General features: G+C 38.3%; 1 protein-coding gene across 1 annotated transcript in view; it reads left to right on the plus strand.

The window, feature by feature from the left end:
* The window catches only part of HS3ST5 (heparan sulfate-glucosamine 3-sulfotransferase 5), a 183,452-nt gene extending 166,713 nt beyond the window's left edge, over positions 1-16,739 (plus strand). Inside the window, exons 3-4 of the mRNA XM_004580309.3 lie at positions 8,281-8,419; positions 14,137-16,739. Coding sequence (XP_004580366.1) covers positions 8,313-8,419; positions 14,137-15,070 — 1,041 coding nt within the window. The 5' untranslated portion in view covers positions 8,281-8,312 and the 3' untranslated portion in view covers positions 15,071-16,739. The remainder of the gene's footprint in view (positions 1-8,280; positions 8,420-14,136) is intronic.
* The last annotated feature ends 9,438 nt before the right edge of the window (positions 16,740-26,177 follow it).

Raw genomic sequence — 26,177 nt, forward strand, 5'->3', positions numbered from 1 at the left:
AATAAAAATGGTCATAAGGATTTTCAAGAGCATAGATAATAGTAAGACATAGTAGATAATTAGGAAATAATGAGTTTCTAATGTTTACCACCTGTTTAATTATAAATTTTTATAACATTAACAACCAGCTTGTAAATGAGCAGCCAGTGTTGGCCTCTGATAGAGGCATCACCCACGGCTCCCCTCCTCATGTTAGGAAGTAGAAAGAACTTGTTCATCTTTTCTTTACAGGAATTGAGAAAGAAAAGTACAATAAAAGACAAGATTTAAAAAAAAAAGTTCTCCTTCATAACCTGATCAAGGGTTTGTATTTTTTGATAAAACTCATCAGCATTTCTAAGGTGAAGGCTTCGTAGGTGAGACATATATTTGCTTCTACAAATAAAACCTATGACATTTCAACTTTGTTTAATAGAAAACCAGAGTGTAACAATGTCGGAAATCTAAAACTGCTAGTTTGTAACTCCAGATATAATACTTGGCAGCACTGGGCAGATTATTTCACCCCCACTTCTTAGACCTCAGGGACAGAGTGCCCACTGCCCCCACTTCTATCATAGGACCATGCAGGCGTAAGATGAGAGTCCCCCAACAAGCTGCAATGTTAATATCTGCCACACATTTATAAATTGGTAAAAAGTATACACCTTTATGGAGAAAGATGTGAACAATCGGTCTATATATGTGAGATATATGACTTCATTTTTTTTCAAAATAAAAAGTAGAACAGTGAGACCACTTATATATACATGTAGCCAGTGAATCTACAAAATACCGCAAAAAGACAGAGTGCTAACATCTAGCTAAAGAGTTGTGTCCAGTCACTATAACTGTGATGATGTGATGACATTCAAAGTTCATTCCATCTAACTAGTTTATTCAGCAGTTATTTCCAAGCATCTGTGTCCTTAAATGGGAGTGATAAAATTCAGTAATAAACAAACACAGTCCTTAATCTCAGAGAAACCACTGTCTAGTTTAAAAGACACACAAGTGAAAAAGCAATTTTGTTTAAGCTTCAATGGACTTAAATAGAGGATGCCTCAGTGATACATAAAAGGAACATCTAAGCTAATCCTAAGTGATCAGGAGATGCTGTCCCAAATGAGACAAGAACTGAAGACCATGATAAGAATTAAACTACACCTGATTCAGTGGCAACTAAGCAATCAAAATCGATGTTAAATCTATTGTCAAATCTTCCAGAGGAAAACTCCATTGTTACACAGTAAGAAAAGTGATGATCCCATGGTTCTGCTCAGTTTTGTTATAAATAGTATGAGTAGGAAAAGTACTTTGTATACTATGGGAATATTACCTTCCTGATTAATGTTAACATTATTTATTAACATGCTTTCCCTGCGTTGTCAGGTTGAAACCACCCAAATGATTGCTTTTACAGGTTCCTCCACAGAAAGCTTTCCTCTTCCGTTTGACTGTTTTTAACCTCCCTAGCCTTTTCCCTCAAGGATTAATGGTAGGTATTTTGGGTGGAATTAAGTTGGTCTTGCCTACTCTCATCAATTAAGGAACACGTATTTGTTAAGAGACTGGCAGGTGAGCCTCCCAAGTCCGAGAGATTTGTTGTTTACGTAAAGTAGCTTGCATTTACAGATATATACCCTTAAGTAAATAAATTTCTCACCTCTCTCTACTCCCTACTTTTCATCTAAAAAATTAAAATAGGTAATAGCTCTGTTCTGCTACTTGAGATATTATATGTGAAAGAATAACAGAAAACCTAGTGCCTAATAAATGTGGTTTCTGCCTACCTCATTGGGCTCTTGTTGCCCAGGATGAATGAGATAATACTCAAGAGAGAGCTGTGGTTTCCTTGGAATAATCCTTCTTTGAAAGTTTGGTTGTCTTTAACGAAGTTTGCTGTGACTATTCTTTTTGTCACAGGTAGCAAGGACTTATAGTAACCATGTCTACAAACCTTTGAGCTGCCCTTGAACATACCTTCATTATGTTAGACTCCCTGTATTTATTTGATACAGCTTGGAATTATGTATTTCTTGTGCAGTGCTACTTCAGAGAAACTGCCAAATGTCTCTTCAATTTGTCATTTCTGACTACATACGTTGTGATTTATATACTTACTCTGCCTTTTTCAGCTAAGGTACCATGTCTGTTAAAGCTTCAGCAGTCTGATAAAACATTAATTGTACTGTCATTGACACACTAAATGAAAGACACCAATGATTACACTGGATAGGAGAAAGGACCTAAATGTCACTCTTGGTCTTTAACCTTATAGATGTACATATGTGTATATAAAGTAATAGTAAGCTTTTTAAAACCTCACATAGATTGCCTATTACCAGCATGGCTTCTCTGATCAAAGATTATTAAAATATCTGTTAGAGTTGGCATAGATAGAGAAGTGACTGCAGGGTTGAAAAAGCAGTTAATCTCCAAATTTAATAGAATTGACCCTAAGGATTGAATGGTGTAGGCTCATTTTCTCATATTTCTAAACCATGCTCAACAAAATCCCACCTTTTAAGATTTGATCCTGTTAGACTGTCAAGTACTTCATGATGATTCAGAAACCTAAAAAGCTATCTTGAATGTTAAATTAACCCAGTATCTTTGGTTTTCCCTGAGGAAGGGTTATTCAAGGCTGCTATGATATTGCCTTGCAACACATGGTTGGAATCTGGCTACAAAATAGAATGTATTTCATTTCGTGTCTCCTGGAGAGTCTCATTAGAAATTGTTGTCATTGCTTTCTCTTTTCTCAAAATTTCTAATTTCAGCCCAACGTGAGAGGTGTTGACTTTGTGAGTGTGTGTGTGCATGTCAACTTGATTTGAATAGGGAATATAGCATTAGTATTCAAATGTTAACAGGAGTTTCTATTAAAAGTTATTTTTACTTAAAATGAGTTTGTGCTTTTTATAATCTTATACTATTCATGAGAACGGCAATCATATTATTCTTTTGCTGTTTAAAATGTTACAAGAATGAATTCATATGCATCCTAAAGACATGATGCTTCACTTTTTCAAGTGCTCAGATGTTCCCAAATGCTACAGTGTTTTACTCAATGTGCATTTTATAACAACCCTGTGAAATTTTGCAGATGAGGAAAACAAGATTTTAAATTATTCCATTATAAAACTAAACCCAAATGTGATTCCCATTCTTTTGATTCCAATCTAACGGTTTTGCCCTTCAACACAGATGATTCTGCCACAGTAGCTGAAATCTCAGATAGAACTTTTAGTCCTCAGCATCACAGGTGACATAAAGGTATTTTGAAGGACTAGAGGGTCAGCCATAATTAGAAGAGGCATGGCAAGGAGGTAGGCCAGCCTTGCACACTAGGAAAGGAAGGAATTAGGTCTCCCAAAGCAGGAAAACCCCACCAAGCTTTTTAAAGGCATAACAGGCACAGAGAGGCTAGACCAGCAATACCAACTCGTCTGTGGAGCATGACTTCTGTAGTAGTAACTAAGATTACCAAATAAGGCTGAATCTGTAAGTATTGGGACTTTGAAAAGTGAAGACCTGCAGTTGCAATAGAAAACAAATGAACAAACAAACAACAACAAAAACAGACCTGGGGCCCAGCACAACGGCTGAATTAGCTAATCCTCCCCCTTCAAGTATCAAAGTACCATTTGGGCACTGGTTCATATCCCAATTGCTCCACTTCCCACACAGCTCCCTGCTTGTGGCCTGGGAAAGCAGAAGAGGATGGGCCAAAGCCTTGGGACCCTGCACCTCCATGGGAGACCTGGAAGAGGCTCCTGGCTTTGGATCAGCTCAGCTCCAGCTGTCACAGCCTTGTTGGGGAGTGAACCACCAAATGGCAGATGTTTCTCTCTGACTCTCTGCTCTAGAGATCTTCTTTTTCAATAAAAATGAATAAATATGTTTTAAAAAGGGAAAAAATAACCTCATATTCAGTCAGGTTTCATAAACTAATTCATACTAGATGATTTCTGCAGTGCAATAGGAAGCTGGAGGCCTTGTGATAATCTCCTGAATTTTCACTGCTCTCTCAGTAGCTTCTTATTCTCTGACTTTTTACTTCTTCCAATCTGCTAATCTTCAACAGATTTCGTGTTTCAGAATTTTACTCACCCCTTATATGCAAATATCTGCCATGTTTAATTGTCAAGCCCAGCTATTAACCTTTGGTTCCATCACCATCTATATAATGGACATGATTCATCCTTATCCACTATGGGAAGTGAATTCAGATTTAAAAAATAAATGAAAATTCTACATCCACCAGTTATCAGTGGGATCTAGGAATCTCGAAAGAGGAGTCATAGGACAGGCACTACAGACCTGTAAAGATGCTATAAAAGGCCAAGGGTAAATGCCTGAAGGGAACATGAAGGACTCAGAAGCCGCTACAGGAGACTAACAAAAGGGAAAGGCGATGACCACCCACTCTGGGACCTCAAAATGAATAATCTGGACCTCCCAATATAAAGAAATTGGACTTGATGCAGTAAAAAACAAACCAAAAAAACTAAAAAGGGGAAAGAAACATTGAGACCATACAGGATCATAGAGAAAAACATCTCAAAATATTAAGAAATAGGGAAGCACAAAGTACCTGGACAGAACAGAGCAAGAAGAAATTAGGAGAGGAGACTGGTGTACACTAAACCTTTGCCTGTGGCACTGGTATCCTATATGGGTGCTGATTCATGACCTGACTGTTCAGCTTCTAATCCATCTCCCTGCTTATGGCCTGGGAAAGCAGTGGAGGCATTCTCAAGTCCTTGGGACCCAGAAGCCATGTGGAAACCTAGAAGAAGCTCCTCCTGCTGGCTTCAAATCAGCTCAGCTTTGGCTGTTGCAGGTATCTAGGGAGTGAACCAGTAGATGAAAGACCTCTCTTTCCTCTCTCTCTCTTCCTCTCTTCTTCTCTCTCTCCTTCTCTCTATAAATCTACCTTTCAAATAAAATAAGTAAGTCTTTAAAAATAATAATAGTAAAAAATTATGAGAAGTAGTTTATTGATATTAGTTATCAAAGAGAAAAATAGAAAGTACTAAATGTTGTACTTTAAATCTCATATTATATAGATAAAATTAATGCAGACCCACTGAATTGGAATCTCCTAGACTTGTACTTCTGAGTCAGTAAGTATAGCCTGTTGCTAAGAGATAGTTATAGTATACACAGAAGATGACAGCTAACATTAATTAAACACTTAAGAACAATGAAGTGCCTGAGTGTTGGGCTCCATGCAGGAACAAGAAGAGGTCCGCTGAGGTGGGAGGTGAGTGTAAACTGGACCATCCGCTGGAGAAGCCTTCACAGAAGTGTTACATAGCCCAGGTCTGAATGACAGGTGGACCTTAGCTCAAGACAGATGGACCTGTGAGCTGGTGAAAGTGGATGAAGCATTGTGCAGCAGAGTTGGGAATAGGAGGGTAGGAGCACTGTATTCAACTAGCAGACGAGAGGTAACCTTTCCACTCTCCCTCTGTGTGGGTTCCCTGTGTGAGGTCATGCCTTTGTCAAGGCCATGTGACAGGTACATCTTAACTTTACATTTCCCATCTTTCCCATTTGCAGCTGACCTTCCTCAGCCAGAGTAGCTTTATTCTCTGTTACTCATCTGTGAGTGTACACTAAATTAATTCACACTGATATACAAAGGATTGATAATCCTTTGTATCAATTAGTCTGGCAAGCCTCTCTACAGTGATGTCACTTGTAGAAACACTATTTCATTCCTACTACAGCATTATGGAGTGGAGAGAACCAAGACTGTGAATCCCATTGTGTCTCCCATGCAAGGAAGAAAAACTTCATCTACTTCACAGGATCTTTGTGAGAATTTCCTGAAATACTATCTGGATAATATCCTTGTTGGCTTCAATTGACCTTACTTTCTGTTTCTCAGTTTATCCGCACAGAAGGTTGTTAAGTGAAAAGTAAGGTCATCGAGTCTCCTGTAAATACACATTTCTTATTGTCCACTCTTTTGAATTAAAAAATTTATGCTTATTTATTCATTGGGGCCAGTATTGTAACTCAGCAGGTTAAACGACTACTTACAATGCTGGCATCCTATATTAGAGTGCCACTTCAAGGCCCAGCTGCTACACTTCCAATCCTGTATTCCTTCTATATTCCTGGGAATATGGAGATGATGGCCCCAGTAACTGGTCCCCTGCCACCTATGTGGGAGACCAAGATGGGTTTCCTGGCTTCTGGCTTAACCTCATCCCAGATTTGTGAACATTTAAGGAGTGAACTGGCAGATGGAAGTTCTCCTGAGATATCTCTCACTAGTTCCCTCCCCTCTGTCATTCTACCTTCCAATAAATCAACTTTTAAGATATTTTTGTACAGTGTTTAACTGCCTAAAAGGCTGCAACAGCTAGGCAGGGTTAGGCTGATACCAGGAGCTAGGACTATCTCCCATGTGTGAGGCAGGAAGCCAGTATGTGAGCCAGCATCCTTTACCTTCCCAGGTACAGTATTTGTAAGCTGGACTGGAAGCACTGTGGACATCCCAAGCAGCAACATAATGTAGTCTGCCACAACAGCTGCTGCCAACCCTCTGTGATTTCATTCTTAGCTTTTTCTCTCTTCTCCTTAATCCCTAAATCCAGCCACTCCTGCCTTCCTTCACTCTTCCAACTAGCCAAGCAATCTGCCATTCCAACTCCCCACTCAGGCCTGTGTGCATGCTGATTGTTCTGTCTGAAATCCTCTGTGCCCTACCTGAGCCTCCTGCTCCTCTTCCTCTATGTGTCAACTAGGTTATTTCCTATTTAGCGAGGACTGAAGTGGTTTCTTCTGCTACTGTTTCTAATTGGATGTTGTCATTTTCCTTTGTAATGTTTGTTACACTTTGGCAATACAGCCCAACACTCTGTTTATTGTCTTCCCCACTAACTTGTGAGCTCAAATTTAGCAGAAGCCAAATTTATTTTAAGTTCACTGCTATTCTCAGTCACCCTCAGGGCACCTTAGGTAGGTCCTATAAATCTTTGTTGGCTGTGTGTTGAATAACGTTGCCCTAATCTCCTCCTGAAATGTCCTCTTACAGCTTCCTCACCCAGTCATGTACTGTGTTCTGCTAAAGAGAAGCATCCCATGGAGCTTACATTCTCTGACATTTTCCTTAATTTCTCTTCTAATTTTTGTTCATACATTTTATCGATTTGATTTTGTTTATCAGTTTTATAAGAGTTGAAATTCTGAGAATCTTTGTTTTGAATCTCCCATAAGCCTATGATATAATACTAGAAAATGTTAGTAATTTCTTGATTAATGAAAAGAATCAATTCTGATATATCTCTTAAACAGAGAAAAATGTCACAGAGTAAACATGGAGATACCATTGCAGCTAAAACAATTTCTAATCATGACTCATGGCTGTAGTCTTAGGTTACTATTTTAGGTTTCAATAAAAAGCAAGCAATCTTATCTTGAAAGAGGGATTGGATTTATATTTAATAAGAAAGTCTGCATTGGGAGCTTGTATTTTTTTCCCCAAAATTTAATAACAGCACTAGTAAAGCCCTACACTCCTCAGCTGGCCTTATTTCAAGTGCAAGGGAACAAAGCTTCCAGGTAAGCTTTTTTCATGATGTAAGAGCAAGACCTTATCATCAAACCTGTTTAAAGTCATTCTGAGCCAGGAGCGGTCATGTAGCAGGAGCATCTTGTTTGAGTGTTTTTCAGAATCTGGGACTAGGCAGAGGACATAAAGGGAAAGGCATGGTTCCTCAGGGGCACACTCCGCAGTGATGCGAAGCCCTGGTACTTACCACTGATGAGCTAAGTGAGTACTCACTTTTGATCTCACAGCCCCTTCCTCCACTAAAATTGGAAAAAATCAAAAGAAAATCTAAGCAAAATGCATCATTTTATATGTATATATAAAATCATATCTTATATCATTCCACATTTACCACTACTCTGAAACAAAGCCTTCAATTCACTGATTGCCCTGCATTTCAATTTATTGAGATTCTTTGAATGAGTTCCCAAAGAACCTCTCATGTATACATATTATAACACATACATTTGTAATTTACTTTGACAATTGTTTGTCAGGTTCTATCTCCTAGTTGTAGTGTTTGATCTTATGACACAAGCTGGGAAAAAAAGGTGAGTATTGCTAAACAGCTACTACACAATGAAAATTATCAAGATTGATATGGGGTCTGTTTTTCACGCAGTATCATTTAGTTATCTATCTTCCCACTTCTGGCTGGCTGGTGAGAATCAGCAGCGCCTGTTAGAGACAGCTGTTAATGAGTGTCTTCTATCTATCCTGTCTGTTAGACTGCAGCAGTCCTGAAGGTTGATGGAGGGCCATGCTATTCAAACAGCAGGCGTGGCTGAGACAGAAGCTCCTAGTCCTGGGAAGCCTTGCTGTTGGGAGTCTCCTGTATCTAGTCGCCAGAGTTGGGAGCTTGGATAGGTAGGTAATTAAACTCATACATATACATGTGTGTCGTTGAGTTATACTTCCTTAAGACACAATTTTAAGTCTATCCATTTGTTTTCCTCTCTGATGATTCCCAAGAAGCATGCTTTCCTGTAGTTTTGATGTTGATTTATTGAGCCTTTTAAAGAGAGAGATCCAAATTGCTCCAATAAAAGCATTCTGCCAAGATGTTTGTGTTCTGTATGCATTGACACTTGTTTTCAGAGCAGGAATAAAACTGTGTACAATAAAAATGTGATTAGAGCTCATTCCGGTCTGTGTATATGTGGTGTTGACCGCTACCCATAGCAAAACAGTATTGATGTATCTATGTATCTTCATTTTCAAATTTACGAGTGAACAATTAATATGCTATCAGGAACATTAAAATTATGTATGAGCCTGCGAAGGAGCTCATCAGGTTTTCAATCCATCGTCCTAAAAAGATGGCTGTAGGCGGGAGAGTTTTAACTATGTTAATTAGGTCTGAGTTTCAAGAGCTGAACATAATAGGCAAGGAAGCTATCTGCTCAGAAAGCAATGAAAAAATCCAGAGAGAGGAAATTAATCAGAGTTTGGCTCAACACTGACCTACAATTCAGATAGGATCTGTATAGGTCTCAGCAATACCACCTGGTTTTACAGTAAGTTTTTCTGGATTTTTCTACAGCCAGTGTGATTGTCAGGGACAGAAAAGTTCATTTCAGAGATGTGAAGCACTCTTTTATGTCCTTGAAAATTAATTCTGGCAAGGTGAGTGTACAGCCTACCAGTAAAGATTCTGGTCAGGACTCTTACATGCTTCATTGGAGTACTCTGATTGCACTCCTGGTCCCAGCTCCTGGTTCCAGCTTCCTACCAATACAGGGTCTGACCGAGGGGCAAGTGGAGAGTAGGGCACCTGTATGTTTTAGATAATCTGATTCCTGCCTCTCATGTGACTTGAACTCAGTTTCCTAACTACAGCTTTAGCTGTTCTTGGCTGTTGTGGTCATGCAAGGGATAAATCAGCAAATGGGATGGGGGGGGCGCTTCCTGTCTTTCTGTATCTTTTCCTCCCAAATAAGTTAGTAAATTTTAATTTTTAAATAAAATTAATTTTTATACTAGAAAGCTTAACGTATGTTCACTGAGTTCAATTTCATTGTCAATTAAAGTGCAGTACATTTCAAGAAAAAAAAATAGCCTCCTTTCAAGTTTTCTTTTTCTTCCAAATTGTAAGTTACTATGTGAACTTAATCACTAACATACTTAAAAAGAATATAGCAGTGGTCCTTGTTTTCTGTCAGTGTCAATTTTAACGAGTAAAGTAAACTCCTTTGATGCTTTCAGCTCATAAATCCCGAGTAATAGTAATATTTTTCATTCATTAACTGTTACTGACAGGAAAAGTGTCATCAAGACTTATTGTGGACCTTCAGAGCTTTCCTAAAGTAGCAGTTGTTAAGGAAAGCTTTGAAGTGAGACCATGGTCTTATTCCATGATAGAATTTTTATGTAGTATTCATCCCCATACTTTCAAAACTTTGAATTATTCATTTTATTCAGTAATTGACCTACTGATCATTAACATGTTCATTATTTATTCAAGGATTATTTTCATATTCAACCCAGTCTTTATCCTTTAAAGGGATGACTTTTATAGGGAATTGGATTACCTGATTTGCTTTGTCAAAAGTTGTCACTCATGAATGTGAGATCATTATAGCTGAGATTAATATCAGTTTATTTAAGCTACCCATTCGTAATGCAAGACTCTGTATCCTGAGAGAGAATTTGAAATTACTGCTTTTCCTTTCCATTGCAAAACACTGTTTTGTTCTGTTTTGTTGTTTTTTTCAGTCTGGGGCCCACATTTAGAATCTGTGATCTAGGAAGCAGAAAAAAAAAGAATGTGCTGTTTTATCTCTCTTTACCTCTTATCTTGACTTAGAGAATCCAAAAAGAGATTGTTCTGCCAAGTACAGTCAATCAGGGGACAAGGTAGAAAGAAGAGGAAAGGAAAGAAGGAAAATGACCCTCCTAGGGCTGGAGACATCCCAGTCAAACTCAACTGGGATAGGCACTTTATAGGGAAACCACTTTCAGCCAGGATTTTGCAACAGAATTAAGCCCTGCAGTTACCAGTTTCTATGACTACTCTAAATGACCCTCCTAGAGCTGGAGAAGTCCCAGTCAAACTCAACTGGGATAGGCACTTTATAGGGAAACCACTTTCAGCCAGGATTTTGCAACAGAATTAAGCCCTGCAGTTACCGGTTTTTATAACTACTCTATTTCCAAGGATGGGCCAGCATCATTCTAGACAGGTTCACCAGTGGACACCTTGGAAAACTAGTACTTCTCAACCAGAACTCAAGGAGAGCAGAAAGGTGAATTTGTGACATCCAAATTTCACAATTAAAAATGCTTTTGACTATGTAACTGTTAATAATTTATGTCTTCCATTTTAGTAATCTCATTTAGAAATGTATAAAGAAATATCATGTTTCTCTAAAATGTTAACTATTGTAAATTGTGTTTCAATAGTTTTTAATAATTTCATTCTTTTTACAGTAACATAAATTGTTTTCTTCACATATGACTGTCTTATTTATTTAAAAGGAAGAGTCACAAAAAGAGAGACAGATCTTTCATCAGCTGGTTCACTCCCCAGTTTTTACCAACACCCAGAGCTGGGCCATTCCAAATCCAGGAGCTTCTTCCAGGTCTTTCATTTGGATTCAGAGGCCCAATCACCTGGTCCATCTTCTGCTGCTTTTCCCAGGACATCTACATGGAGCTGGATAAGAAGTGGAGCAGCTGGGATGGATTCAAACTGGAATCAATGTTGGATCATAGCATGCCAGACAGCAGCAGCTTTACCCACTGTGCCGCAGCACCAACCCTGAATGAATTATTTTAAAATCTGGTAGCAATGTAGATCATCAGATTAAGCTGTTGGTCTGGGCTACCCTCATCCTGTGTTAGAGTACCTGGCTTAATTCCCTACTGTTGTTATTTCTGATCCCTTACTTGCTAATGTGTCTGAGAAACAATGGATGGTGGCCCATGTATTTGGATTCCAGCACCCATGTAAAAAACCTGGGTGGCATTCCTTGCTCCTGGCCTCAGCTGCTCTAACTCTGGCTTATTGCAGACATTTGGGGAGTAAACCATCAAATGGAGAGTTATCACTCTCTTTCCCTCTGTCACTCAGCCTTTCAAATAAATAAAACATTTAAAAGATAAAAATCATTTTTTAAAAGTAGCACAAGGACTATCTACATTTTTCCTTAAACAGACCACAGACCAACACAATTTCTCTCAGTTCCACAGAATAGGCTAGGCATGAACTTCTAGGTATACAAGAAAAATGGAATAGGGTCTCTTGGGAAAACCAAGTGACAGACTTATTACAATAGACAAGGAGATGTCAATTCCAAATTATTAGGATAACCAAAAACTTTCAGTTAAAGGAACTAGTTTAACAGCCATTCGACTAATATTGTCTGTTTGCCCAAGAAAACTGAAATACTTCTCTAGAAAAACTTATGCAAATTATAATGGGTTTCAATTCATTTTCAAATTATACCAACAGGGAGCTCAGTTTTCCAACTAAATATATTGACCAGCCCAAAAGAAATAATCACTCCAAACTAATACCTCTGTGATTGTTAGCACATGTTTTCTGAGGAAAGTAGAGATGGTTGTTCATTATACAGGGCAACATTGAAGAGGCATCCTCCATTCTGACTCCATACATCGTACTACTTCCTTTATGAGTTTCAACCCTGAGTAAAATGAGTTTGGCCATGAGGACCTGAGGTTTCTGGGGCCATCAAATCATGCTGATTTCTGGTCCAGGTGTGGCGAGTGGTATATAACACTTGCTGATGGCAGTTGGGCTTGTTCCTGCATTGAACAGAGTGATAAACATCATCCTGACTTCCTTAGATGGAAAGAAAAAGAGAGGCAGACATAATAAAGTACTCTCCCTGTGGAAATCCATATGGAGAGTGCTTGGAAAATTGCAAATAAACCTGCCATATGACCCAGCAGTCCTGCTCTTAGGAATATACCCAACAGAAGTAAAATCTGCGTATGAGAAGGGAATCTGTAATCCTATATTTACAGCAGCACAATCCACAATAGCAAAGACATGGAAACAAACCAGATGTGCATCTAAGGAAGAATGGTTAAAAAAAACTGTGGTACATCTACTCCATGGAATATTATTCAGCTGTCAAGAAGAACGAAATTATTCTATTTAAAACCAGGTGGTCCCAACTAGAAACCATTATGCTCAGCGAAATGAGTCAATCACAAAAGAATAAATACCATATATTCTCTCTCATATAAGGAAGCCAACATGGAAAGGGTAACTCCAATAGTCCATTGAGCGTCTGTTGGCTGTTTTGGCTGTGTCTCAGATGTTTTGATGTTTTTATGTCGGTTTGTTTGCTTCCAAATAATTTCTTTTCTCTAGTGGAGTTCATCAAGTGCCCATGGAGTATGCGATGCAAACATAGTTCCCAAGAGACTTCTGTGTTTCCTTTTAGTTAAGCATGTGCTGCCTACTCAGTGGCACATTACTTAATCAAGGTGCTACAATTTGTTGTTGACGTTGTTGCTGTTGTTATTCATGCTGTGATTGATGTGGCTGTTATGAAATGATGTCAATCCGAAAAATAATTTAAAAAAATGTTCTAGATATGAGAAAAAATGTCTTTGGTATTTTGAGATTGCAATAAGCTTGTGAATTGCTTTAAGTACGTTGGGTATTTTGATGATATTAATACTTTCAATATATAGGAATTTGATTTTAACAGATAATTTTGTACTATGAATGTTTACTGTTAGTACCAGGTGTGAAATATGGCTTTTTGTTATTGTTATACTTTTGTTTTCAAAAGATTAATTTTTCTGGCCAAAAGTCTTAATTATTTTAGAGGTAATCTGTGACTACTTTGCCATGTGTGTGTTTTTCCTTTCTTCCTGCATGTTCCATGAGGAAGATATTCTGACTTTGTAGATTAAACATGCTTATGCTTTATTGTACAAGAAGTCTTATGTTTTTAAAGCAAATAAAGGTGTTTTAAAAAATAATAATAAAGTACTCTCCCGACTATCTCAAGGCCAAGCGCAGAAATTGTCTTAGAATGAAAGCCCAGCAAGAGCCAAGATTGGAATTTTGCAGGTTGATCATGCAAATAGCCAAAGGCAAAAACAGGGACCTCTTTACAAATTGTATCTCAGAGATTTTTAAGAGTTATATGAGTGCTGCTGAGCTGCAAGAAAATAATACCACATGAAACCTGAAAAATGTGGCCTCCAAGCTGCCCTTCAGCCTCCCAGCTGAAGATGATAATCTTCTGCCTTTCACATTTTCTAAATGATTTTACTGGCGAGCTCTTAAATAGCTATTAGTATGGCTGGTGTCACTTGTCTGTCCTGTACTGTGAGCATGGCACAGTTAATTAAGTACTTGGTGAATAAAAATTTAAAGACACACTAATAATAATAAAAAGGGATTCCTATCAATTATATGCACTCCATTTGCTACAGGGTTGCTTAAAATAAAATTTCCCCAAACATATGTTCATTACGCATTGCAGCAGGCCATGAACCAGTGGTTTTATTTATGCATGCAAAGTCTTAGTTGGCCAAGGAGGCTAGACAGGTAAATGAGTCATAGTGAGTCTCTTAGATAATCTCTCTGTTGCTTGCAGACTACAACCTATTTGCCCCATTGAAGGCCGTTTTGGAGGAGCCCGCGGTCAGGCGGAATTCCCACTCCGTGCTCTGCAGTTCAAACGTGGCCTGCTGCACGAGTTCCGGAAAGGCAACACTTCCAAGGAGCAGGTTCGCCTTCATGACCTGGTGCAGCAGCTCCCCAAGGCCATCATCATTGGCGTGAGGAAAGGAGGCACAAGGGCCTTGCTCGAAATGCTGAACCTCCATCCGGCAGTGGTCAAAGCCTCTCAAGAAATCCACTTTTTTGACAATGATGAGAATTATGCCAAGGGCATTGAGTGGTACAGGAAAAAGATGCCTTTCTCCTACCCTCAGCAAATCACAATCGAAAAGAGCCCAGCATATTTTATCACGGAGGAGGTTCCGGAAAGGATTTACAAAATGAACTCATCCATCAAGTTGTTGATCATTGTCAGGGAGCCAACCACAAGAGCTATTTCCGATTATACTCAGGTGCTAGAGGGGAAGGAGAGGAAGAACAAAACTTATTATAAGTTTGAGAAGCTGGCCATAGACCCTAATACCTGTGAAGTCAACACAAAATACAAGGCAGTAAGAACCAGCATCTACACCAAACATCTGGAGAGGTGGTTGAAATACTTTCCAATCGAGCAATTTCACATTGTTGACGGGGATCGCCTCATCACAGAACCTCTGCCAGAACTTCAGCTCGTGGAGAAGTTCCTGAATCTTCCCCCAAGGATAAGTCAATACAATTTATATTTCAATGCTACCAGAGGGTTTTACTGCTTGCGATTTAATATTATCTTTAACAAGTGCCTGGCGGGCAGCAAGGGACGCATTCATCCGGAGGTGGACTCCTCTGTTATTACCAAATTGCGCAAATTCTTTCACCCTTTCAATCAAAAATTTTATCAGATCACCGGGAGGACATTGAACTGGCCCTAAGATAACATGTCATGCAACACTATGTGTTGTGCCTGGAGACACATGGTGTCTCTTCTAGTTTAAAGATATGCACTTTCCCTAGATGCAGAGATCCAAGGCATTTTTCAATGTATACTTGTACATATGCAGTGTGTGACCAAATATCAGATCAGTTCTTTTTCTTCTGAGAATTTACAAAAGAAATACTGTCTGCATAGATGAATCTTGTAAGCTATTTACAGAAAGAGAAGAGGTGGTGGTTTGGGGAAAAAGTATCTGCAGCTATTCTCAAAGAGTTAGTCTTCCTTTGATTCAGAATGTGTCACCCGCCATTTTTGTAGATTTAAACCAAAAGAAAAATGTGTGAAATATACCAATGGCTGTGAAGATTCAGGAAGTAAAGGATTCAGTTATGCATTTTTTTTTCCTAAGGGAAAGTTGGCTCTTTAATTCAGATGCTGAATTGGTGCCATGAAAAACAAAACAAAGCAAAATAACAAAAAGTGCTATTTTCTTATTATTTAACAGAATGTCTTATCTCATAAAATTGACGTTGTCCCAAAGTTCCTGTGGTGAGTTTGCACTATTATTTTCTCTTATTGGCCATGGTGTCCCTTGTAGCATGTCAATCACATGTTGAAAGTCAAGACCTTTTACTTCCATGTTGTATGTCCACAAAGAAAATGTCATGTACATAATGTATATTGTTGTAAATACTGGTTTCACACTAAGTAATTCTATTTTGTAAACTGAATATGACTTTAATTTATTGTGAAAATTAAATTTATTGTGGTATTTAAAATGGAATGGATTAAAATTACTCTATGTGCAACCTTTTTTTTAAAACTCATTTTGTTCTATGTGCCCCATGCTGGCTTCCAAAAAGGAACTGGTTTGTGTGCATAAGCAAGTACATAAGAGAAAGACATGCTTCTCTGTGGAGTTTCTGCTCCCTTGCAAAAATGTATTTACAAAATGGAGCTGTGTATATTGAATAAAAACTTTCAATCATCTGAAAATCAGGTATAATAGCCACCACAAAGAACTCTAGTGTTGCTGTGCTGTGACTTTGTGATAAGTTATTTACTACAGTTGCTGCTGTGCCAGGGGGCAGACAAGGAACACTCCGGCAGCAGCAAGACACAGAGGAGTTAACAATTTTCTTTGGACCTCTAGTAAAAGACCTATAGAAAAGTTACATAAAATAAGATTAGAAAATTTGTGTGGCTTCTGAAAAGCTAAAAGCTGTCAATGCTTCAAAAATTAATACAAGCTCTCAGAACTCTCCTTTTGATAAAAATGTAAAAGTCGGCTCGCAAATGATCAAATTTCAGAGTGTTGCCATTACTAAGATAAACAAATCATTCATGTTTCCACGCAAAGAAATTAATTCTAAGTTGGGTGCCTCACTAGCCTTGGGTGTACTATGTTATGTTTAAAATAATTAGAAAAATGTGGAAAGTGATATCAAAAATAAGAACAAAGCCAAATGAATTTTGTACAATCATAACTGTTTATCCAGTGGAAGATATCTGAGAGTTTTGTTCCACTTCCCACTGAGAGTGCCTAGAGAAACCAGTAAATTACAGTGGATTCCCCTGATTGAAATAAGTGTTGATTTTCTCTATGATTTGTTTATCCTGTCCGGTGATTTGATGATGAACGTTTTAAAATAAATAGTCTTTTCCCCCTGCACTGTTGGTATAGATTGCTTCTCAGCTCACAGCCGCAGTAATCACCTGTGCTGTCTGAATCAGCCATGATTCTATTCTGTCAGTGTGGTGCAGGCATGACACCAGTACATGCTGGCAGGCAGACTCCTCACTGTGCAATGATTGCAGTGAGACTCCCAAGTCTATATGTCAGCTCTCTTTTCTAAGCTCTGAGTGAAGTAAGAATAAGGAACTGGTGTCAGACTTCTCCCATAAACTTGAAACTGATAGTTTAATATATAATTCAACAACATAATCTCTGTATTAACTGTATAGAGCACTATATGCGAATGTAGCCTTGTATCTGTGTTGTCAAAGCATGCCCTACTGGAACACTGATGTTTCAAAAATTCAGACTGGGTATCCCACCAGTAAAATTGAAAAATAGCAATCTTTTACCAGATTCAGAAGGGAATTAAGTCAGTGAATGAAATTCCTCACTAACATATTTCAAATAATTCTTAAACTGGTACTGCTTCCAATGCTGTATGCATATCAGAGTTTATTCTAATAGTCCATTTTATTTGTGTCAAATTTTACAGTTTGTTATTTTTAACTCGATAAACCCGTATTTATTCATCATATCAGAAGGTGGAAATTGCTTGGTTTTATAATTATTTCATTCTAAATAAGTTTGAGAATTGTTTGAAGCTTGAAGCCTCCTTACAGAGGTCCAAAGCAAAAAACAACTAACCTTGGAGAATATTTTGGGTGGCAGGGTTCATTTCACAGAAGAAACAGAGCCATTGCTGACTGAGCTGGGTGGAAAGAAATAACAATGTTGTAACATAATAGCATACCTGCAGAGGAGATTTAGAAGTCCTTGTTTAGAAAAAATGTTTCCTGTTATAATCAGACAGTCAGCAAACCTCTAGAGAAATCTTCAACTCATTACAGCAGCTCAACTGGGGCTCTCTTTCATAACTTACCTCTTTTGCATCATAACTATCTTGCATTCTCTCTGGAGGCTTGGAGGTGCCATACCACTTAATGAAACAGTTCTAGTTGCAAGGAGAAAAATTGTTTAAGGTCTCTAAGCTGAAACTATACTATCTTGGAAGCCAAGGAATTCCAACTATAAATGTGCAAACAGCCCCTATGGAACACAGAAGTAAATTAGACATAGATACAAGTTCAAACTCATTGATAAACATTCTCAAATTCCACATCACTTACACCACTGAAACCACCATGTATAAACTCTCAATTAAAGAATATGCCAGTTTTTCCTAATAATTGTACAAGAGATATCTAAGATATTCTGTATTTAATGTAAGCTAAGGAAAATTCTTTAAGTCCTTCATAATATCATCTGATTAAATATTTGGAACTATTTGTGTAGAGACTAGCAAGCACTGTTGGTTGCCAGCCTTCTTCCCATTCACAAGGCTAACGATGCCTTGTGGAAGTACTGTCCATGGTTCTGAACATAGTGTGAAGGCTCTGGAGGGTCACTTCAAGGAGCTGTGGGGAGAATTACCTAGGACACTGAAGACAGTGTCGCTGCTAAGGGAAGTTGATAACTAAGGACAGGTGCAATCTGAATTTCAATTCTGCCAATACACTTATGTTTTGTCCAATTAGCTGTTTGTTCAATCAGATTGTATACATAGCCCTAATTTAAAAATGTTAAAAGGATGGAGAATTTGAAACAATCATAGTCTCGTCTTACTGAAGTGTTTTTGTTCTCTTTGCACACTCAGCAGCCATTTCCCACTAAGGAGAATAGTCTATAATCTAAGCAAAAAATAAAGCTAAGGGAAACATTCCCTCTAAAAATGACTAAATACAGCAAAATCTTAATAATTTGTGCTAACAAAGTGAGAATAGAGAATACGTTTAAGCAAAGTTCATTGTAATTATTGCCAAGTTTTCAAAGCGCCAAACTATACTGTCAATATACTTTATAGTAAATGTTCAGTTGCACTTTTCTTACTAAATAAAAACCTCTTAATTGGCACATTTTTTAATCAGTATTACTTGAGCATTTGACACAAGTATGTTCTGTTTAGTAAATTACTCAAGCCTCTAGCATCTATTGATCCATTTTTCTTGCAAATCTTTCTTTTATAGCCAATACCAGAATGAAATTTAGGTTAAAATACAATCATCTTGTAAGGTTCTACCTAATGACACCATAGTACATGTCTTGCAAAGATTAATTCTTTACATTTTGAGCTTTTAAACTTTACTTTCAATTGTGTTAAACTCTTTAGGAATAAGACTCTGACTTCATAATTATCATAAATGGATTGGAGAGTTGTGAAGGTAGAACTGAACTGACTATAATATGCAACCACCCCATAGAAAGCAACTGCTTTATATTCCAAGAACAAGTGTGTTATTTCAAGGCAGATCAGCTAATAAATGAGAGATTCTTGGTTATCTCCAGAAGGCAGTAGCTTATGTGCAGTCATGCTAGTCCTAATTTTAATTTGTGAATCACATCAGCCTATCAGACCTTGGAGATCTTTTGGCGAAACTGTATCATCTTTTACCACATGTATCATCCCACTTCAAAAACAGTCTTCCGAGACATGAGTCATTCACAAGCAGACTTGTAAGATCCTTTCAAAGTGTAAACTCATTTGCAAATTTCTAAATGCACACACCTCTGCTTTGCATTTTCTTCTTCTTGATGACTCGATAGAACAAGCTTTAATGCCACCTGCAAAACTGCTTGTTTCTTCGATATGGCCACACCAAAACTCACCTACAGGTCTGGCCTTAGAGCATAAAAGAACTTGTTACTGCTATGTGTCAAGTAATCTAATAGTAGGTCCTGGAAATAAATTTAATACAACTTTTTAAAGGCTAATTTTTTTCCTGGCAAGACTAGATGATGATATTATCCCACTCAGAATTATTGGTAGTCAAGAAAGTCTTCAGTAAGGCCATCTTTCACAGTCATAATATCTCTCCAGAACGACAAGCAGTGAAAGAGAAAAATCAAAGAGCAAAGGTCTTGTCACAGTGCCATCCCAGCATTTCATTTAATTTCTAAAAGATAAGGACAGAGGTGTGAAGAGGCATTCCCTTCTCTCCAAGATATTTACATCCTAATCTCAGGAGCATACATGTGTGTTGCCTTTCATGCTGAAAGGGACTTCATACATAGGGTAAAGCTAAAGCCCTTCAGAATGCGAAAGGTGTCCTGATATAACCACAATCACACACAGAAGAACATTGCAAAAACAATGGTGACAATGGACAAACAGGTTATGATTTGGATCTTCAGAGAGATGCAGCATTGTTGGCTTTGAAAGTGGAGGATGAGAATATGAGAAACCATCAGAAGCTGGAGAAGGTGAGGAAATGTACTTCTCCTAAGAGCACCCACAAGGAAAATGGGCCTTGCCAACCACCTGATAATAGCCCAGTGAAACACCCATGTTAGATATCTAGAACCATGGAAATGTAATATAATAAATATATACTGCTCCAAGCCATTGCATCTGTGACATTTTGTAACAGTAGCCATAAAAACTAATCCAAGATCTAAGAACAAATGGTGTGTTCACAGAATGCTGTTGTTCTTAATCAATGTACATGCCTTCATCATGAATGGGTCGATAGGGTAATAGTGAGAGATCACAAAGAGCATTTCCTAAGCTGACAAGTAGAAAAACTGAAGGAAAGCAGAGCCCAGAAAATCCTCAAAGATAACCAGGTCAAGCAGGTGCAGGCACAGAGACTGGCCTCTGCAGAAATCACACCTTCCTCCTGGACCCCAGCACTGGAACTTAAAAAAATAGAAAACAGTTTGAAAGGTGAATTTCAGATAAATGTGTAGCAAAGTAGAGGTGACATGACATTTCTAACATTTTCAGTACTATGGTTTTGATCCTGGAAAGAGAAGATACTTCTTGGTTTCTTACACATGTATGGAATCTAACCTTGAACTCAAAAATCTGAAGGTCCAAGACTCCCAGTTCATATCCATAAATCTCCTTTAAATAACCTCAGAATAATCTTGTGGGAAAAGCAAAACCCTAAAATTCTTTTTTCTGGACTTCATGAAATCCAAAGGCATTGATTGATCACCTAATTGTTCCCAGACTCTGAAAGACCCCCCAAACAATCACTGTATGTGATTAAGGAAGCTTTGGTTGTGGTGCAGCCAGAATGCTGTCCTTCACAATTCCAGGCCAGGGCAACTTCTCAAGCAAGGTCTCCAGCCCTGTTTATTATTTATACCTGTCTCCAGTCTAAAAGGCTCATGCATGGGAATGAGTTAATTAGGATTCATTTCTATTCTTACTTTATTGGCTTCATTTTGCCCCCTTGTCCTCAATAAACCTTTACAAGTAATGCACACTGCATGTATCTAAAAATATGTTTGCTTAGAGTTAAAATGTACACACATGTAATACGTAGGACATGTTATATTTGTGCTTGTGAGCAGATGAAAAAAGCTGATGAGAGGGTCGGTATTGTGGTATAGCAAGTTAAATCTTCACCTGAAGTGCCAGCATTCCATCTGGCTGCTGATTCAAGTCCCAGCTGCTCCACTTCCTATCCAGCTCCTTGCTATTGGCCTAAGAAGGGAGTGGAGGATGACCTAAATCCTTGGGCTTTTGCATCTTTGTGGGAGACTTGGAAGAAACTGTTGGCTCCTGGATTTGACCTGGCCCCTCCCTGGCTATTGCAGCCATTTTGGAATAAGAACAGCAGATGGAAGATCTCTATTTCTCTGTCTTTTTCTGTGTTTCTGTACCTCTTCCTTTCTCTGTAACCCTGCCTTTCAAGTAAATAAAAAGTAGATCTTTTTCAAAAAGTACAAAACAAGGAAGCTAATGACAATGGTTCTTTATAGGACCAACCAAAATTATTGTCAGTAATTTTCTGTCAAATTTGTGCAGCTACCTTTTAAAAACTACATCCTAAGATATCATCCAGAAAAGCCGAACTCAATAATTTGGTATTCCAAAAACACATCAACCTTTCAGAAAACAATTCTTTAACAAAAGAACATGTGAGGATACAGAATATATGAGAAGCTTCAATGGTAAAAAAACAAATGTGCCTTCTAGTGCAAAGATATTGAAGACATTCACCTAAAAACCATTGTACATATAATATGTTACTGTACACTTGTTCAAAAGGACATGTGAGCAAATGTGCCCATTCATGTGCAGGCAGGTCTCAGTAATTTTCAAACACTGGCTCATTCTTTCTCTCATCATATTAAGCCTGAAAGCACCAAAGCCATTCTGTCAATATAAATCCAGAGTGCCCTTAGGATCAAACTGAAAGACAAATCTAGGTAATAGACTCAATATTAAACTTAGAAGCTCAAATAGACACTCAATAGTCACGAGTGAATAAATAAATCACTCTTTCATTGTGTTCATGAAAGCTTTATTACTAGTTTAAATTTATCTGCTTATTTCTTTCTTCCTTTAGAAAGAATGATAGACCAGCACTGTGATGCAGTATGTTAAGTTAAGCCTTGTCATGCCAGCATCCTGTACCAAAGCACTGGTTTGAAACCCAGCTGCTTCACTTCTGAGAAAGCACTTCAATGTTGGAGAAAGCAATAGAAGATGGCTCAGGTGGTTGGGCACCAGAAAGAAATGCAGGAAGGAAGAGAAAGAAAGAGAGAAAGATGGAGAAATAAGGACATAGAGAAGGAAGGAAGGAAGGGAGGAAGGGAGGAAGGAAAAGTAGAGAGAAAAAAGAGGGAAAGAGAAAAAGAAAAAGAAAGAGAAAGAGAAAAAGAAAAAGAAAAGAAAGAAGGGAAAGAAGAGAAAGAGAAATATATATTCTTTGATCCATGAATATTTTGGAAAATTTGCCAAATGAAGAAGCAGCAACTGTGAATATAAGAAAAAAATCAATGTCCTATATCCCACCTAAGTCAGTAGAGCTACATTCATCAAGGCATAATGGAGCATAAAGGCAACATCTACCAACTGAACTGCTTATTTTAGTATCTTACAAGTAATCCTGATAGTCACTTAAGTATTCACATCAATTGCTACCCCTCACATGACAAAGACAAATGGGTCACATAAAGGTTCAGTGACCTAAATTCAGAGCTAGGAACAGATCCCAGGATTTTGATCCTCACCACCCGATGGAACTCAACTGTTTTTATTGTTAGGATCATTCTCAGAAAGAACTGTTGTTTGTGGTAATTCATGATGAAGAAAGACAAGAGGAAGGAAGGGCATGTTCATTTCATGTACGTGCCAGATAGAATCCATTACAATCAGAGTTTATAACACAAAGGCAGGGAGCAGGACTCCTTGCACCTTGTCATGCTACAGATAATGCTGATTTGGCAACCTGGAGGACATATCAAAGTATTATTACTGTCCCTGGGAGACTTGTTGGCTACCCAGATTCCATCTAGTTGGTCCCATGGCATCAATTTATGCTGTAAAGAGAGTAATTTTTGTTGGCACATATCTAACTTATTCCCAGCTCTCAGACACCTTTGCCCAGAGATGAAAATTCTACCATAGTATAAGTTTCCTTTTAATTATTAGAAATATGTGAAAACTGACAGTACTTGGCCTTCTTAGCATCCATTATTTTTTTATGGATGAGGGTATCAAGCTCAAAAATTTATTGATGTTAAAAATACAACAGTGTATCTGGTTTATGAAGAATAGAGAGATGCCTGATTAAGACTGAATCCTTTTCACAAGCCGTGGTATTTAAGCCAGCTCTAAACTAGTGGTTCTGCACTTAAGCTGTGCATGAGAATCACCTATGGCATGAAACTTCCTATCCCCATATCTCTAGATTTATTTTGTTTTTCTTTGAAAGGCAGATTTATAGAGAGATAAAGTTAGAGAAAGAGATATTCCATCTTCTGGTTCACTCCCCAAATAGCTGCAATGGTGGGAGGTGGGCCAGTCCAAAGTCATGAGCATGGAGCTTCCTCCAGGTCTCCCACAGGGAAGGACTTAAGCCATTTTTCCTGCCTTCCCAGGCACATTAGCAGGAATTTGGGTAGAAAATGGAGCAACTAGAACTCCACCTGGAATGCCAGCACCACAGGTGAAGGTTTAAACAACTATCCCACAGTTCCAGCCCCCACGAGCAACTATTCTTTTCTTTAACTATTCTTTTCTTTACTTGAAAGGCAGACTTATACATACAAAAGAAGAAAACAGAGATTGAAAAGTCTTCCATCTACTGGTTCATTCCCCAGATGGCTACAATGGCTGGAACTAGATCAGTCCAAATCCGGGAGCCTGGCACTTCCTTTGGGTCTCCTGCATGGATGTAAGGGCCCATTGACTTGAACCATTCTCTGCTACCTTCACAGGCACTTCAGCAAGGAGCTGGATCAGAAATGGAGCAGCCAGAACTCAAACTAGTGCCCAAATGGGATTCCAGCATGGCAGGCAAAGGCCTATCCCACTATGCCATAGCACTAGCCCACAAGCCACTATTCTAAAATGTAGGCAATAATAGCTTTAGTAAATATAACCTGATTATGCAGATTATTTCTCCTGCTTTGCAAGAAATTTCAGGTGAAAAATCAAGTCCTATAGACCTCTCTATCCGTTATAAAGCCTAGACCTACATATTAAGTCATGGTAAATAACCAGAAATATGAATGAGAAAACTATCATTTATTTAAATAACACACAGAATCTTGAAAACCTATCATTTGATTAAAAGTAACTGTGATGCACAAAACACAGAGAAACTACCAAATTTGGATGATCTTAGATATATGTGTTTAGAACAGGGCTCATCACAGGGAATGAAAAGAGGGTCGTTTATTCCAAGCCTGTCATTGGCAAACAAGCCAAACTTGGAGACTAGCAGCATTATCTCTGAATGAATTTAAAGTTTTGGTCCAGAAAATCTCTGAAGCATACCACATGTTGTGACATGTCTATTTTGTAAATACGTTTGGAACAGGAAACAGGAAATGTGGTGGATCCCTCAGCATCTGCGAGCTAATAAACTTATATATCTGGATCTAAACTCTTTCACAGTGGAATCTCTGGAATGGGGGAGGTGCCCTTGGAAGCATTCACTTGGCTCACCTTTGACAAGCCAACTGAAACACAAAGCCTAGGATAAACAGGTCTGCAAGAGGGTATGATTTTAACCCAGTAAATGAAACAGGAGAAAAATTGCAGGCGCATTAATCCATATTCCCAGGGAAATGCTCCATTTTCAATATTCTTTTTGAGAAATGTGGCTTCTTTCGTTAAGTTGGTCATACTCCAAGAGGAATTAAGCTTGAAAGATAACAGACCTTCAAAAGGCAAATTGAAAAGACCAGACCTGAGGCTGTGAAGGGCATTCAAAAGAGAAAAGGGTTTTAACTCAGCTTTCAAAGCATGTTCTCCTTCCCCTTTGAAAGTTTCTGACACTTTCAGGGTTGCTGAAGATTTTCCCACCCATGACATCTTTCATCAGAAAGCCATGAAATAACAGAAATTTCTCTCTAGGTAGAATTTTAGTGGAGGGGTGGTTAAGAAAATTAAAGTGAGTTGCTTCATGTTCAGCTTCCTCTGGAGCCTAACAAATCATCTCCAAGAAGTTGCCTGTGCCTCATCTGACTGCAAATGAGCAAGATGTGCATCTTTTTGTTGAGTGGGAATGTAATCCCCAACAAGGGGTCCCCGAAAGGAGACAGAAGCCTCACCAGGTTGTCATTTGCCATGACTGATTTGCCATGACTGATCGAGTCAGCGAGAAGAGAAAAAGTGCGCAGTGAGAATAAGAGGTATAAATACAAGTCTAAACAATTTCCGTTATGCCTTTGAGGGTCTGCTTCTTTCAGCACTCTCTGCTACTGTCATGTCTGAGAATAATTCCAATTACTACCCTGCTCCAGACCCAGTGTGGAGCATAGGTGCCTGAAATGTACCAGACAAGATACCCATCCTCAAGGAACTATCTTCCAGGTTCAATGCTGGGCATATTGTACACGACAGTGTACGAGATAACTACCTTGAAGCAGCTGAAGGCTGACTTAAAGACAGACTTCTAAACATGAGGAAAAACGACTATGTAAAATAGGATCCCTCCTTGCATGCAGATATGTGACATGTTTAACGGGAGCAAAATGAAGGTGTACAATGCAAGGAGCCTACATTAAAAAAAAAAGTTTTACAAAATGGATGCCAGGAAAACACTCAGCAGCATTTCAACTATTGTTTTAAACTGATTCCTAATACTCATTGCTGCTGAAACTGGTGATACAGAGTTTTTGATTCTTTTGCCATATAACATGTTTGTTTTCTGGGAAATGATACCATGGTAAAGTCTGAATAGCTTCCTCTAGGGGCAAAACCTTTAAAAAAAATAGCAACAAATTTTTCTCTAAACTAGACCTTGCAGAATATAGTTAACGATCCACAAAATTTAGTGGATTTGTACTAAATAATATATAAGCCTTTATGCAATCTGTCTCAGAATCTCTAACACAATAGTTT

The sequence above is a fragment of the Ochotona princeps genome, chromosome 1 (assembly GCF_030435755.1).
Source record: "Ochotona princeps isolate mOchPri1 chromosome 1, mOchPri1.hap1, whole genome shotgun sequence".
Classification (NCBI taxonomy): domain Eukaryota; kingdom Metazoa; phylum Chordata; class Mammalia; order Lagomorpha; family Ochotonidae; genus Ochotona; species Ochotona princeps.